Genomic DNA, 17,009 nt, shown 5'->3' with positions numbered 1-17,009 from the left:
CAACACTGAAAGATAAAAAAGTCAATTATACCATGAACACCAAAGAGCATTTTAAAATTAGTGTTTAAATTGCATTTGTTCCTTGACATATCGCAAATCAACTAGACATGTTCAAAAGGACACCGGTGTCCCCAGGGAAAGGAAATAAAGACCCGCTAAGACGAATGTATTTTTTGCTTTAGCAACCAAATTGCTCCTTTTTGGAAGAGAATCCTTGAAGGAATATTTGTTTAAATGTTCATAATAATTGGCTAATAACATAAGACAATTTGACATGAATAAATAACTTTAATTCAAATTGTAACTTACATTGTTATAATTTTCCGCTCAGTTTTGCCAGTCTATGAGCCAACATGTTCCATTGATAAAGTCGGATGAAAAAGAGACGACTAAAAGCAGGATTCATACCTGACTAAACGAGTCTAGGGCGACTCCATGCTCGGTGAGGAAGTCCCTGGTCTCCTGAACAATCTGGGTCTCCCCCAGGGCCATCCTGACCCCCAGGCTGCCCTTGAGGCTATCGTCCAGAATGTCCCCCTTACTGGTCTGGTACCGCTCAGCCATTACATCTGCCACCGCATTGGCACCGAGAAACAATGCATTCCAGTTGTGTGAGCTGGAAAGGGGGATTGAAGTGGATTTTGTTTAATAGTCACAACATGTTTGTAAGTTAACTGTTAGTTTTAACCTTTTTTCAATACGTTATCGTATCAAAAGCGTTTGGCTTAAAGGGACAATCATTTTCTGTTTCCAGGGTAGAACCTTTACTTAGTGTTCTAAGAGAAGATCATGAGAATGCTCCTAAGGTGAGGTTAAAACCAGGGACCTTCTTGATATTGTTTAGTTGGTCACAGAAGTAATGATGCGCTATCAAGTAAGCGATTGCATGGCCATCCAGAAACAGTGCAAACCGGCAATGTTAGTGAATACATATATGCACACACATGTATAGCGAAATGTAAAACAGACATAATTTGTCATAGAAGCATAATGCTAAATATGCAACACACACATGACATCAGGTTCTTTATATGTGGCTTCAGTGAAAGCTGCCTAGCACTTTTAAATACCGTAAGTCCACATTATGGTTTCAGGACATACCTACGGTTTGATAAACATGTAGAGACAATAAAGGCATAACAGTATAGTGCAGCTTATTTTCAAGACATGTTTCATTAATTATTTTAAGTAAGGCAATTAAAAAAACTATGTTTAAGACTTAATGATTAAAAATGCAAAATCAAGTTCCAACCAACCTTGATGCTAAAGCCTTCTGTTTAGCCTGTTTCTCTTTCTTAAATGATGATCCTTCTGAAATTATGTATAAGATCTAATGAAGTATCCATAACAATTCTATAGCTTGTATATATGTCGGCATGTAAGCAAGAAACATTTTCAATATCCACCATTTTAGTCTTTGATTATTTGGCTTTGTTCGTCATTGTTATAAGTTCTGGGAGATAAAAAGTAACAATAAAACCCTAACAGTTGGCTCCAGTATTTTGAAAGTGAATGTTTTTATTAAACATGAATATTGCATCATGTGATATTTCCGTAATATATTCTGTGTGCCATGTTATTCTTTATATTCTTGATATATTTATTATTAAAACAATTAATTATCTGCAGGTGTGTAAAAACAAAGAAAACCTACACAATACACTAACAATCATTTTTAGCTAAATTACCTGCAAACTGTTCATCATCCTCATTTTTTTCTTTTCCAGGTAAAATGTGCAGCATGCGACCCTGTCAAGTAAACATAAGCCAGTGAAACAATTTATCAGGATAATCAGAATTTTACAAATATAAAATTAAATTTAAATTTATCCTCTATTAAATTGTTGTTACATCATTAATTTCCAAATAAACAACAAGAGAGCAAAATCATACTGATTGACGGGTCAATAGCAGCAAAACTGCACATCAATTAGTTTCAATTCTCACCATACAAACATTGTACAGTGTATTGACAATGTTTATACAGCTAATATATTAACACAGTTCCAATTAAAATTTCAAAATTCAATACCTTTTTTATTTTATTTTAGAAATATTAATTGGAAGACATGCTACAAAACCTGAAAGACTTTCCCGTCCAGCTGAGTGTAGGCTTTCACAGCATGCTCTGGCATCATGTACGTAACAAAGGCAAAGCCTTTAATCTTCTTGGTGAGTGAATCCACTGGCAAGTTCACTTCTGTTAGTGGCCCTGCATGTTGGAGAAATTGTTTTAAGCAAGCAAACAGAGACCAATAAAACAGAAAATTGATCTTGCATACAATATCAGAGATGTTAATACTGTTTATGAATAAATAATCTGACATACAGAGATCTTAATTATTATGTACTGAAGTTTTATGAAGTTGTTCATGTTTTTTTAACCATTTCCCACTCAGAAGCAAAGTGAAAATGGCTATGTGAAAACAGCATAAAACCAGAATTGCCTGTGAGAACCTCGCAGTCTGTTCAGGTTTAATGCTGTTTGCGGCTCATCAGTATCTTAGGATTGGAAATGAAGCCTTTTAAACTTGAATCTAGTAAGAAAGGTCTTTCATTAATTTTAACATCCTAAGGGACTACAAATGCGTAAAAATACGTATCTAAGTGTTTGACCGTTAAGGGTTAACACCCATATTAGACACGTTGAAGAAGATAATGGGCCCAGTTTTGATAGATTTGTTCTATACTATGTTCTGCCAAAATCTTACAGGCTGTCAAGTGACCTTTTTTCAAAAAGAAGGAAAAAATAGGAACTACTTTTGCAATAAAAGTAGGAAAAAAGTAGGAAAAAGTAGGAACTTTTCCCTCAAAAGTAGGAATACATAATACAAAATCTTTAATACAAAAATGTTTTTGTCCATCTGCATGACATATCAGTTGAAGTCTCCCGGAAGCTCCACGATTTTAGTGATTTTGAAGGCTTTGACAACCACTTCTTGAGCATGTCACGCCTTATATACTTTCATCAAAGTACCTTATTATAATGCCAAAAAAGTGCATAGTTATGTGGGTCCAGTGGGGCGAAGCCCCCCGGAAGCTCCATGATTTTAGTGATTTTGAAGGCTTTGACAAGTTTAAATAGATGATTTAGATCTAGTTATGTGCGAAACATCAAATGAATTGACTTTACTTTGGCGATTTTAGGGGGGGGGGCGTATGCCGTGTCCGCCCCCCTCCCCCTGGACCCGCCTATGCTGTTCATTTTGGTGTATCATCAAATAAGTGGTTTGAGGTTTTCTGTGTATGGATATAAAAATGGTAATATATTGTGCATGTAATATCCTTAAGCAGAAGACCAAATTAATTGAGTGATACACCCACTTGTTGTACAATATTAAATAGTATATAAAGCAGAGCCCATGTTCAGCTACAGCTACATTTTGAAACCTTTAAATTAACAATAGGGTGCAGTTATATGACTTAAGTCACATTCAAAATGACTGGTCATTGCAGAGCAGATTATGCAACTGGAGATAGGACCTTATCACCTGACATCTTTTATGACATCATTGATTGGTCAATGCAACAGTTGCACTACAATGTTTATTCCAGTTTCAAATAATGGTTTTTACATCATTGATGATGTCACGGGAGTGTAATAATGCCGTTCAATATTTTTAACACTACGCTGTAACACATTGAAGTTACCTCACTAGCTATGGCATCATCAGAAAATGTATCAGGGCATTTAGGCTATGTGCATTTAATTTTAATTACAAAACATGATGTACATGTACCTATGATATCAATAGAACATCATATCCGTTGTCATGTAATACGGAATTTATTACATTATATTTGTAAATGATAAAAACTCTGCAAAGCATAGTTTTATCTTTTTTAAATAAATTGTGTAATAAATTCCATATTACATAACCACTCATACAATACATGTATCTCTATATCTCTACATTCCAAACAGCAATATCATGTAAACATGCATAAGGTTTGGTCAAATTGTTGTCAATGGAAAAAAACTGAAATAAACAATGGGTCCACTCAGCTCTTGCATCACTGGGATCTGTGTAAGGTAGTGAAGTCTGCAGTGTACAAATGCTAAGGAAGTAATCAAGGCAATATTGTTACTTTGAAAAAAACTTGTGTCAATTATTTCAAAAGTTACATAAGAAATAAATATCTATGCTTCCTGAAGAGGTGCTAGCAGACAGTCAGCATGGGTTGTCAGGTCTCATCTAGATGAATGCACATTACCAGGGATACAGTCATATCATAGATTCATTCATCCTGCAAGTTAACTAAATAAACTATTAAAAAAAAACACCATTGAAAATGAAAAAGTAGGAATAGTAGGAAGATTTGGTAAAAAAATAGGAAAAAGTAGGATCCTGATGAAAAAGTAGGAAAAGTATGACCGCTTGACAGCCTGATCTTACGACGAAGTAATCATCACGTTCTACGAAAAATCAAGTCCAATCATTAAAGCATAAACCAGTTTATCCACAACAGAAAGTTGAAAAAAAAACATCATGTGAGAAGTGCTTTGGGAAAACCCAGGTTTAAAGCATCTGTGTATCGTCCCAGATAAGCATTGAACGTCTGCACAGGTAATCAGGGACAACACTTTCCATGATAACAGAATTTGTTGTTTTAAGGAAGTCTCTTATGCACAGGCTAATCTGGGACAATACATAAGGCACATGCATTAAGCGTGTTTCTTTTAAAGTGACTATCATACTATTCTTATGCATCCTAAAACTTATAACCCCACTGACCAAACTTCTTAAACTCGTCTTCCAGATCTTCCTCCGTGCAGGAGTAGGCCAAGTTTCTCACAAACAGTCGCCCAGTCTGAATGAAAATTATATCACAATCCAGAAACAGAAATCATTTTGAACACCTTTATCCATTATTTCATATTGTTATCCAAATATTTCAAACATAATTCTAGTTTATACCACAGACATCTTTGCATTCAACATTTTCCCACAGACAGTCTAAAAAATAACATATGTGTTCCTTGTTCAAGTGTCTTATGTTAACTTTTTTTTCTTTCAACATCAACGATAAAACACAAGGAAACCGCATGCTTACCTCACCAATATCCTCCCCTTTGTCATCAGTTTGCTGCAAAATATTTAAGGAAAATCTGATAAATCAAAATTCATGAGAGGAGGGTATAATGTGGGGTGTGGAAATTTATTAATGATGTTAAAAAAAAATTTGTTGGGGGGGGGGGGTGGGGAGGGATTCTGGGTAGGGGCATGGGGTATTGTTTGGGAATCCACTGTGGTATTCAGGTAAGTGTTGTTTGTCAAAGTAATAATAAAATGTGATCATAAATGAAGAAGTTATGGCAATTTAAGCAAAATGTTCATTTATCTAAGTGTACAAGGGGCCATAATTATGTCAAAATGCTTGATACAGTGGTCTGCTCTTGTTTATAGTTTGGGGTCATGTTGGTAAAAAGTATGCAACATATAAAAGCAATATGTCAAAGGATATAGGAAATAATTGGGGTAGTACGCAAACTTTAACATAGATTTATCAATAATATGCATATTCTAAGTGGAAAAGGGGCCATAATTCTTACAAAATGCTTGATACACTTGTCTGCTCTTGTTTATTGGTTGGGGTGATGTTGGTAAACAAGTATGCAAAATATGAAAGCAATATGTCAAGGGACAATGAAAATAAATGGGGTAGTTCGAAAACTTTAACATTTGCTGCATATTCTAAGTGGAAAAGGGGCCATAATTATGACAAAATGCTTGATAGAGTTGTCTGCTCTTGTTTATAGGTTGGGGTCATGTTGGTAAACAAGTATGCAAAATATGAAAGCAATATGTCAAGGGACAATGAAAATAATTGGGGTATTACGAAAACTTTAACATTTGCACGCTAACGCTAACAAAGACGCAGACGCTAACGCTGACGCTGGGGTGAGTAGGATAGCTCCACTATATATATTTTATATATAAAAGTCGAGCTAAAAACCAGTCACGTGAGCAAATTATCCAATCAGAATGCAGCATTCATATGAATGTGACGAAAGTTGTAATAATTTCGAGGGAGAACATCAAACTTTGAAATGTACATAAAAAAATCTGTTTACTCATGTCCATAGGAATATTTGTATATTTTAAATGATATTTAAACTTTTGGTGTCATGTTTTAACAACTGGCTGATAAATGAAAAAGCTTGTCAATTAACTGTCAGCGTGTGAAATTAATAATTATTCCTTTTTACTCTCTTCTTGTTAAGTTATGTTAGGAACAAGTGCAACCTTACCACATGACCAGTATCATGTGTTTACCACACACAGAAGTCAGTTATGTAAAAGACCATTAATTCCACTCCCAACTTTGGCCACTTGCCAAGATACTGACCAGTATCAGATGGGGTTGTGAAATGGTGTAAACAGTGAACACCAGTCCATGTAATACTGGCCTACCACTTGTACTAGTTGGTTTGGAGTTAATACAGTTATGCATGTACAAATGAGACATTAAGCTCAAAAGTTAATTATATGTGCGCTCTGAAAACTAACCAGAGGAGTGGGTTGAAATTTACAATCTTTACTTGGCATTTGAGGAAATCTGAACTCTCAGGGTTTGGATAGAACATCCCCAAATTAACTTTTCTTTACACTGTTGTTATTTTTGTGCAATACACAAATATTAACCTAACTTTACAAATCCTGTACAGTAAAGGAAACTAAATCTAAGTTGATATTTTAATATGCTTGATCCTATTGATGTATTAACATTGTTTTATACATACAAACTGTGTTGCTGTTTTTCAATTTACAAGCAGATTAAAAATTAATTATATTTTTATGTATAATTTGAATTGACAAAATTAAATGCAAGATGCGTAGCAAGAATTACATGTTTGATTTATTGTCAGTGAACCGTGACATTTTCTCAATGTTTCAGACCACCAGTTTGTCAAAGCTATCAACATCTTGGATGGTCAAACTAAATAGAATTGACCCAGCAAATCACAACTGTCCTGTTGCCATATCATATTACATTGGTTTTTTAAATGTTAAATTCTCTCGTCATTTCCATAAACATAGTATTTACTGGCACAAAAACAAAGGCTTATACATCATTATGAATGAACATGTGTCAAAAATTCAATTTGTAAGTCTCTTAACTGGACAGTGTGGAAACAGAATAAAATATGGGCTGTCCGTTGTAGTGGCAGCCATTGTGTGAATACGTTTTTTGTCACTGTGACCTTGACCTTTGACCTAGTGACCTGAAAATCAATAGGGGTCATCTGCTAGTCACGATCAATGTACCTATGAAGTGTCATGATCCCAGGCAAAAGCGTTCTTGAGTAATCATCCAAAAATCATTTTACTATTTCGGGTCACCGTGACCTTGACCTTTGACCTTGTGACCTCAAAATCAATTGGGGTCATCTGCGAGTCATGATCAATCTACCTATGAAGTTTCATGATCCTAGGCATATGCGTTCTTGAGTTATCATCCGGAAACCATTTTACTATTTCAGGTCACCGTGACCTTGACCTTTGACCTAGTGACCTCAAAATCAATAGGGGTCATCTGCAAGTCATGATCAATGTACCTATGAAGTTTCATGATCCTAGCCCCAAGCGTTCTTGAGTTATCATCCGGAAACCACCTGGTGGACGGACCGACAGACCGACCGACGGACATGTGCAAATCAATATACCCCCTCTTCTTCGAAGGAGGTCATAACTAGTGAATCCTAGGCGTATGCATTTTTGAGTTATCATCCGGAAACCATTTTACTATTTCGGGTCACCGTGACCTTGACCTTTGACCTAGTGACCTCAAAATCAATAGGGGTCATCTGCGAGTCTTGATCAATCTACCCATGAAGTTTCATGATCCTAGGCGTATGCATTCTTGAGTTATCATCCGGAAACCATTTTACTATTTTGGGTCACCGTGACCTTGACCTTTGACCTAGTGACCTCAAAATCAATAGGGGTAATCTGCGAGTCATATTCAATCTACCCATGAAGTTTCATGATCCTAGGCGTATGCATTCTTGAGTTATCATCCGGAAACCATTTTACTATTTCGGGTCACCGTAACCTTGACCTTTGACCTAGTGACCTCAAAATCAATAGGGGTCATCTGCAAGTCATGATCAATCTACCCATGAAGTTTCATGATCCTAGGCGTATGCGTTCTTGAGTTATCATCCGAAAACCATTTTACTATTTCGGTCACCGTGACCTTGACATTTGACCTAGTGACCTCAAAATCAATAGGGGTCATCTGCGAGTCTTGATCAATCTACCCATGAAGTTTCATGATCCTAGGCGTATGCATTCTTGAGTTATCATCCGGAAACCATTTTACTATTTTGGGTCACCGTGACCTTGACCTTTGACCTAGTGACCTCAAAATCAATAGGGGTCATCTGCGAGTCATATTCAATCTACCCATGAAGTTTCATGATCCTAGGCGTATGCATTCTTGAGTTATCATCCGGAAACCATTTTACTATTTCGGGTCACCGTAACCTTGACCTTTGACCTAGTGACCTCAAAATCAATAGGGGTCATCTGCAAGTCATGATCAATCTACCCATGAAGTTTCATGATCCTAGGCGTATGCGTTCTTGAGTGATCATCCGGAAACCATTTTACTATTTCGGGTCACCGTGACCTTGACCTTTGACCTAGTGACCTAAAAATCAATAGGGGTCATCTACGAGTCATGATCAATCTACCTATGAAGTTTCATGATCATATACGTATGCGTTCTTGAGTTATCATCCGACAACCACCTGGTGGACGGACCGACATACCGACCGACCGACATGAGCAAAGCAATATACCCCCTCTTCTTCGAAGGGGGGCATAATAAGTGTTTGACAAAAGAACTTCATAGAGATGATGATTCTGTTGAATGTTGTGAAAAATCTTTACCTTGAGTTCCCAAGGTCGCTGTTTTCCTTCATCCTGTTGGAGCATTTCTTCAGATTCAGCTTTCTTCAAGAACACACGATTCCCTCCAATGAAGTTCTTGTTCCGACGAAGGGCCTGTTCTAGCTCACTTTCTGTCTTGAACCCAACATATGCTATGCCTTTATTGGTGAGAAAAAATTTGATTAATATATCAAGCATAATATTCAAAATAACCAGTCGAGCTGTATTTATGATAAAACAACACATATCAAAACACCAAGTATAAATGGCAAATTAAGCTGTTAAACATATCTAACATAGAATTGTACACAATGCAGAAATACCTTCATTTTTAACAGAGGTCCAGTTCTGAGAGGATAATTATTGTTTATATTTAGTACTGATATACACAAAATATACTATTAATCTTAACATGTAAACATCGAAACATATTATCAGATTATGAAAATGAGATCATGAAAAGAAAGTTTAATATTACTAACCCATTGGCTTCTTTGCAGCTGATTTTGGAATCCTTAGTCTCGCAATTTTGATAGGGTTAAAAAATTCTCTGACTGCTTTCTACAATGATAATAAAACACACATTAGAATATTTCTTTTGCTCCATATGTAAAACGGATATTTTTCCCAATTCTGACCATAAAAATTCATTAATTGTCTGTCTAATTTGGTACTGTTTATAGGACATGATTGCTATCATCCAATTTTGTTACACTAAATCATGCAGGATACAATCCTATTAAATGGCTATGTGCAAACAGCATAAAATCAGAACAGTAAGCGAGTAACTTGCAGTCTGCTCAGGTTGTATGCTGTTTGTTGCTCATCAGTATCTAAGAGTTGCAAATGAAGCCTTTAAATAAAATTTGAATCTAATAAGAAAGATCTTTAATCAAAAATAACTTAGAACAAGTCTCACCTCGCCTGATTTAGCTGGTAACCCTTTCAGTCGTAGCATGAATGCAGAATTAACACTACTCTGAAAATATAAGTACCCATTGATATTACATTCCTAATAATATCATATAACATTAAACTAATACTTAGGAAAAGTCCACTTAATTTAAGCATTTTAACTGTAATAAGCTAAGCTCCTATAACTGTGACCATTTCTTATGTTATTATACAACAAGATTTTAGTAACATTTTTTTTCAATTTACAATACATTTCGAATCTACAATCACAATGGTCTTTTTCCGAAAACTTTTTCTAACATGACCCGTGTTCATACCTTTTCATCTACATTTTCTGACTCGGTCTTGACTTGTGGTTTGGTATTTCCTGATTTCTCCTCTTTAGGACTTGTTACAACTTTAGACTTCAGGTACTGAAATCACATTCAAAGTCAATCTTCGCATAATCTTCTGCACAAAAGCTTTCACAAAACAAAAAGTTAAAAACAAAAGATGTGTTTGTCAGAAACACAATGCCCCCTACTACGCCACTTTGAAAACGTACAGCTCTATGAGATACACATGCATGCCAAATATCAAATTGTTATCTTCAATATTGTAAAAGTTATGACCAAGGTTAAAGCTTTGGAAAAGACACACACATACATGACAGACAGACAGACACATACAATGACAGACAGACAGGCCTAAAACAATATACCCCCGATCATTCGATCCGGAGGCATTAAAAGTAGTCTATGAAGAAAAACAATCATTTTTTTTAGATCTAATAAGCAGCAAATGTTTATTTAACATTAGATTAACATATCTCATTTTAGATTGTTTAAAACCCACTAAGTGACCCTGTGACCTAGTTTTTGACCCGGCAAGGCCCATTTTCGAACTTGTCCTAGAGATCATTTAGATAAAACTTGTGACCAAGTTTGGTGAGGATTGGATGAAAACTATTTGAATAAGCGGACAACATGGTGAGGTTTAAAACGCACTAAGATACCCCGTGACCTAGTTTTTACCCGGCATGACCCATATTCAAACTTGACCTTGACATCATCTAGATACAACTTCTGACCAAGTTTGGTGGAGATTGGATGAAAACTACTTGAATTAGAGAGCAGACAACATTGTGATGTTTAAAACGCAGTAAGTGACCCGGTGACCTTGTTTTTGACCCGGCATGACCCATATTCAAACTTGCCCTAGAAATTATCAAGATACAACTTCTGACCAACTTTGGTGAAGATTGGATAAAAACAACTTGAATGAGAGAGCGGACAACATGGTGAGGTTTAAAACACACTAAGTGACCCAATGACCTAGTTTTTGACCCGGCATGGCCCATTTTTGAACTTGACCTACACATCATCTAGTTACAACTTCTGACCAAGTGTTGTGAAGATCGGATTTAAACTACTTGAAATAGAGAGCGGACACCATGCTCAATGTGTAAAACGTACTAAGTGACCCTGTGACCTAGTTTTTGATCTGGCATGGCCCATGTTCGAACTTGGCCTTCAGATCATCTAGATAAAACTTCTGACCAAGTTTGGTGAATATCGGATGAAAACTACTTCAATAAGAGAGAGGACACCATGCTGAATGTCAAAAAACGCACTAAGTGACCCCGTGACCTAGTTTTTGACCGGGTAAGGCCCATGTTCATACCTGGCCTTAAGATCATCAAGATACAACTTCTGACCAAGTTTGGTGAAGATCGGATGAAAACTACTTGAATTAGAGAGCGGACAACATGCTAAATGATTAAAACCCACTAAGTGACCCCGTGACCTAGTTTTTGACCCGGAAGGCCCATGTTCGAACTTGGCCTAGACATCATGTAGATACAACTTCTGACCAAGTTTGGTGAAGATGGGATGAAAACTACTTTAATTAGAGAGCGGACACTTAATACGGACTGACAAACAGACCGACTGACCGACAAGTTCACTCCTATATACCCCCCTAAGCTTCGTTTGTAGAGGTATAACAAAGACCATAGAAAGCCCTAAAGCAAACAAAGACCGACAACCTCTTACATACAGTTTTACTGTTGTCCTTGGGATATTTATAACATGATACAAAGGACGTCAACTGGCTTTGCATAAATATAGCTTAACACAGTTATTGGTATATCTATAGTTGATATTTTTGTACAATATGATCTAAATAAACATATACAGTCAAATGGACACATTCAAATCATTTACAGAGAAATTATTGTTCAAGATGCAAAAGCTCCATTTCAAAGACAGTCTCCTTAAGTCAACTAAACCCAAATAAACATTTAACGATGCAGTATAAATGCCCTGCCTTCTTAAATTCAGTATCACTTCTCAGCCCTTTGGCTAAGATCAAAGTGTAGTATCTGTTATTTTTTTTTGTCTTATATATATTTTCACTTAAGTGTGTGACACACTTTTATTTTAAATAATAATAAAATAGCTTTGAAAATCTCTTTATTAAATACGAAATAAGACCCGCTTAATTAAAGACTTATTATTTGTATTGCTTAAATGCTTTAAATAGCAATCTAAATGTTATTTATATATGAACAAGGGCTGTTTGTAAAACATGCATGCCCCCCATATGGGCTGTCCGTTGTAGTGGCAGCCATTGTGTGATCGTTTTTTTGTCACTGTGACCTTGACCTTTGACCTAGTGACCTGAAAATCAATAGGGGTCATCTGCAAGTCACGATCAATGTACCTATGAAGCGTCATGATCCTAGGCAAAAGCATTCTTGAGTTATCATCCGAAAATCATTTTATTATTTCGGGTCACCGTGACCTTGACCTTGTGACCTCAAAATCAATAGGGGTCATCTGCGAGTCATGATCAATCTACCTATGAAGTTTCATTATCCTAAGCATATGCGTTCTTTAGTTATCATCCGACAACCATTTTACTATTTCGGGTCACCGTGACCTTGACCTTTGACCTAGTGACCTCAAAATTAAAAGGGGTCATCTGCGAGTCATGATCAATCTACCCATGAAGTGTTATGATCCTAGGCATATGCATTCTTGAGTTATCATCCGGAAACCATTTTACTATTTCGGGTCACCGTGACCTTGACCTTTGACCTAGTGACCTCAAAATCAATAGGGGTCATCTGCGAGTCATGATCAATCTACCCATGACGTTTCATGATCCTAGGCGTATGCGTTCTTGAGTTATCATCCGGAAACCATTTTACTATTTCGGGTCACCGTGACCTTGACCTTTGACCTAGTGACCTCAAAATCAATAGGGGTCATCTGCAAGTCATGATCAATGTACCTATGAAGTTTTATGATCCTAGCCCCAAGCGTTCTTGAGTTATCATCCGGAAACCACCTGGTGGACGGACCGACAGACCGACCGACGGACATGTGCAAATCAATATACCCCCTCTTCTTCGAAGGGGGTCATAACTAGTGAATGTGTGCAGACGCCGTGAAAGACTGTTTAAAAATATAAGTTAATTAAAAGCGTGCAGACGTGATAAAAAGACTGTTATCATTTCATTACTTTGTGTTTTCACCTATATTATGTTTATTAAGTATCTCTATCAAATAGTCACCTTGTTATGTCAATATTAAGTTAAGGCTCTTTTAGCGGGTACCTGGGGCGCTCTACACCCCAGGGTAAAATTGAATAAAATTTTATGAAAAGAAAAAAAGTATCTGTTCTTATCAGCTTAATATCTGATACACCCCCCATTGGGGGACTTCGATATTAAACTGATTTTTGGACACAGATGAGATGTCAGGGGCTTGCTCCGCTCTTGTCACAGGTTGGCCCGGTATTGCAGTACCTCTGGGATCGGCCCACTCCCCTCGGGGAGAACAAACAAACCTCATGTAAATACAGATTATGAAACTGATCGAGTCCTTAGGATGATAAAGAATAAAGATTAGATAAAATATTCTTTTAAATCTGAAAATTAATATTAAATGCATTTTAATACAACTAATTGTTCATGTAAAATCATTACCTTAGATTTTATTAAGAGTAACAGCAAAATGTATTTTATTACCTATCATTAAATTACTTGTGGATAAAGCAAACTGATTTGTATTACGATGATTAAATTATTTGAGGAAAGCAAACTGTATATATATAACTATTATAAACTTATTTTTAGTTGTGTCAGCGGTAGCGAGCAACTAATGTAGAGGCAGTTTTGCAAGTCAGTCTGCTGTTAGCTACGCTAGGAAGGATATACACTGCCTGTTTATACTTCACCACTACCAGTGGTGAAGTAAAAACAGGCAGTGGTTATCGTTTCTTGCTTAGCTAAGATACAGGCTGTCTTCAGTGTACCAGTGCTGCAGACAGCCTGTATGAAATCAATGGTGTTAAAGAGCTTTTGCGATGATATTGGCCAGTCTAGTATTATAACAGCTTGTGCGACAACATTGGCCAGTTTACCATTGAAATCTGTACAAATTGGCTGCTTTCAGTAAAAAATGGAGCTTACTGCATTTCAAATAAGATTAGCCTGTGCACACTGATTAGCCTGTGCAATCCGCACAAGCTAATCAAGGACGACACTTTCTGATTTTATGGTGGTTTTTGGTTAAAGAGAGTCTCTGGTACTGGGATGACAATTAATGCACAACCAATTGTGAAACAAGATGTGCTTGTGAAACACTATGTCCCCACATATATTTGACCTTTGACCTTAAAGGATAACCTTGGCCTTGACCTTTCACCACTCAAAATGTGCAGCTCCATGAGATACACAATCAAGCCAAATATCAAGTTGCTATCTTCAATATTGCAAAGTTTGACCTTTGACCTTCAATCTTAAAGGATGACCCTGAAGGATGACCTTTCACCACTCAAAATGTGCAGCTCCATGTGATACACATGCATGCCAAATATCAAGTTGCTATCTTCAATATTGCAAAGGTTATGGCCAATGTTAAAATTTGACGCAAACCAACAAACAAACCAACAGACAGGGCAAAAACAACATGTCTCCAGTATATACAGGGGGACATAAACAATCTTCTTAAAATGCATACAAAATTCCTGTATAATGTATGCATTATCTTATACCACTGTGTTAAACATATTTCTGACAACTAAATTAATATGTGAACGGGCATTTTTGTTGAATTGATATCCCTTGCCTTTTTCAAAATTGTGTGACAGACCGACGTACAGAACGACAGACGGACAGACATTATCATGTTTACCGGTACATCCCTACGCCTTTGGCAGGGGATAATAGTGTTTTATCAAGGCCTAATCAGCTGGTGCACCGCCATGCCCCTTTTTTCGGAGCACCACGTGCCCTTTTATCTAGATCCATATGTATCAAGTCTTATCTGCTTTTGCAATTGTGTGGTATCCCGGTGTCCCCATGACGCGCATATTAATGCATGACTGTGTATGACACAATAAAAGTGGGACTATTACCCGAAAAGTGCTGTAAAAATCAATAATCATCCCGAAGAAGTTAATTGCGCAAGTTGGTATAAGCTCCAAAAACATGTTAACTCTTCCTACGGCATTTTTGTAATGCATATGTCATTTTGATTGGCTAAGCGGCATTTTCAATGGAAACAAATCAGAAAAATGAGTTTGTTCTTAAGAAAACGGCGTAGTTTTGTGTCGACGAATTAATGATAGTCAGGTTTCTAAATGACAAACAACGACGGCCCAAACTTCTGGCGCAGACTATTTATCTGAAATAAACCAGCAATAGTTGTTATTCAGTCCTCGCATATGACTGTATTTTTTCCCTCACTTACAAGAGGAACAAATAAAATTAACCTAAATCAACGACGTTACATATTGTTATTCAAACTAAAATGATCTGAAATCTTTTGTTAATATCAGAATATGCGTAAGACACAAGGGCCGTAACGGTATAGATATACTTAGAGATTAGCCGAGTTTCGAATACCGTCTATTACAAGTCAAATCCTCACTGATTTTTAAGATAAGGACTTAAACACGTTTTTGAACAAAATGGATATTGTATTCATTCATCATAGCGTCGGGATAAGGACTTAAACACATTTTTTAAGAAAGTGGATATTATATTCATTCATCGTAGCATTGGGATAAGGACTTAAACACATAAGAAATTGGATAATTACTCATCATATCAATTGTCTCACATTCGCAGTCAAACCGAAAAGGCGGCATTGTTCAATGTGGTTGTTAATTGGCTTTAATATACTTATTTTATGGCAGTTTGTTGGCGCACGCTTTGAATGAGCGACAACACGCGTAAGCAGTGTACCTGTAGTAAGATCATGCAGACGAGTGACGTAATTATCATAAGGGTGTGATTTTATGGCAGTTTGTTGAATTAATTACGCACAACTGTAAATGTTTCGTTAGATTCTCAAATGAGCATTATTCAATTTGTAATCCGAAACACACTTCCGAAATTTAATGCTTTTGCAACATTAACAAATACTAGCGTCAAATAAACAGTGCTTCATTTTTCTCCATAAAAAGCGCGCGAAAATTATGCAGACATGTAGAACGTCGCATGGAAAGTGTGGGTGTATTTTGTGTTGTATGAAAACATGAAAATCACGTCAAGCGATTTACGCGTGTTCAGTGGAAAAAAACGCCCCGATTGGACGTTATTTCATCATATCTTTAAATAGTAACAAATGCGCTACGAAGTTTTTATGCGGCCGTGGATACGCACACCCATTTCCTGCAGATAATGTGACATGTACACAAAAGCAATTTGGTGCTCTTTTTCACACGAAAAAACACATAGCTTGTATAAAGGAAGTAGTAATGTTTAATTTGACGTTAATATATCTTGTGTATTTCGGAAAGTTTTTCGAACCTAGCAATTTACGCTACGATGCGAAAAAATACGTATGAAAAAAATGTGTATCTATATATATATTGCTATATGTATACATGTACATGTCCCGGAAAATCGTCAAAAGTCACGGAAAATTGAGCTCAATGTCCCGTCAATGGTTTAACCTGGTGATGTAGGTTTTGAATGCACATGCATCAGATCCAGAATTTGGCAAGATATAAAGAAGATAAATATTTTGACAATTTTTTATCAAAATTGAATAAAAAATATGGCCTATTTAGTGGTTACAATGTTCTTCTAAGAACTTACCTAGTAACCTAGTGTTTGGACCCAGCTTTAGACTCAAGCTAGATTTTGTCATCATCATAACCAAGTTTCATCAAGACCAGATTAAAAATGAGGCTTCT

At 36.4% G+C, this 17,009-nt stretch overlaps 1 protein-coding gene and 2 pseudogenes across 2 annotated transcripts in view; 2 read left to right on the top strand and 1 right to left on the bottom strand.

Moving 5' to 3' along the window:
• The window catches only part of LOC127837024 (probable RNA-binding protein 19), a 48,482-nt gene that overhangs the window by 12,676 nt on the left and 18,797 nt on the right, over window positions 1-17,009 (bottom strand). For both annotated transcript variants that reach the window (XM_052363735.1, XM_052363726.1), the window contains exons 7-16: window positions 10,133-10,228; window positions 9,820-9,879; window positions 9,383-9,461; window positions 8,901-9,058; window positions 5,056-5,088; window positions 4,737-4,812; window positions 2,082-2,212; window positions 1,689-1,749; window positions 1,257-1,311; window positions 409-616 (exon numbers count right to left, since the gene is read on the bottom strand). In XM_052363735.1, coding sequence (XP_052219695.1) covers window positions 409-616; window positions 1,257-1,311; window positions 1,689-1,749; window positions 2,082-2,212; window positions 4,737-4,812; window positions 5,056-5,088; window positions 8,901-9,058; window positions 9,383-9,461; window positions 9,820-9,879; window positions 10,133-10,228 — 957 coding nt within the window. The remainder of the gene's footprint in view (window positions 1-408; window positions 617-1,256; window positions 1,312-1,688; window positions 1,750-2,081; window positions 2,213-4,736; window positions 4,813-5,055; window positions 5,089-8,900; window positions 9,059-9,382; window positions 9,462-9,819; window positions 9,880-10,132; window positions 10,229-17,009) is intronic.
• On the top strand, window positions 12,138-12,231 carry LOC127865337 (U2 spliceosomal RNA; annotated as a pseudogene).
• LOC127865336 (U2 spliceosomal RNA) lies at window positions 13,449-13,630 on the top strand (annotated as a pseudogene).

Source organism: Dreissena polymorpha, chromosome 1 (assembly GCF_020536995.1).
Source record: "Dreissena polymorpha isolate Duluth1 chromosome 1, UMN_Dpol_1.0, whole genome shotgun sequence".
Classification (NCBI taxonomy): domain Eukaryota; kingdom Metazoa; phylum Mollusca; class Bivalvia; order Myida; family Dreissenidae; genus Dreissena; species Dreissena polymorpha.
Note: the sequence above shows the minus strand (reverse complement) of the source record. Positions and strands in the feature narration are given on the sequence as shown.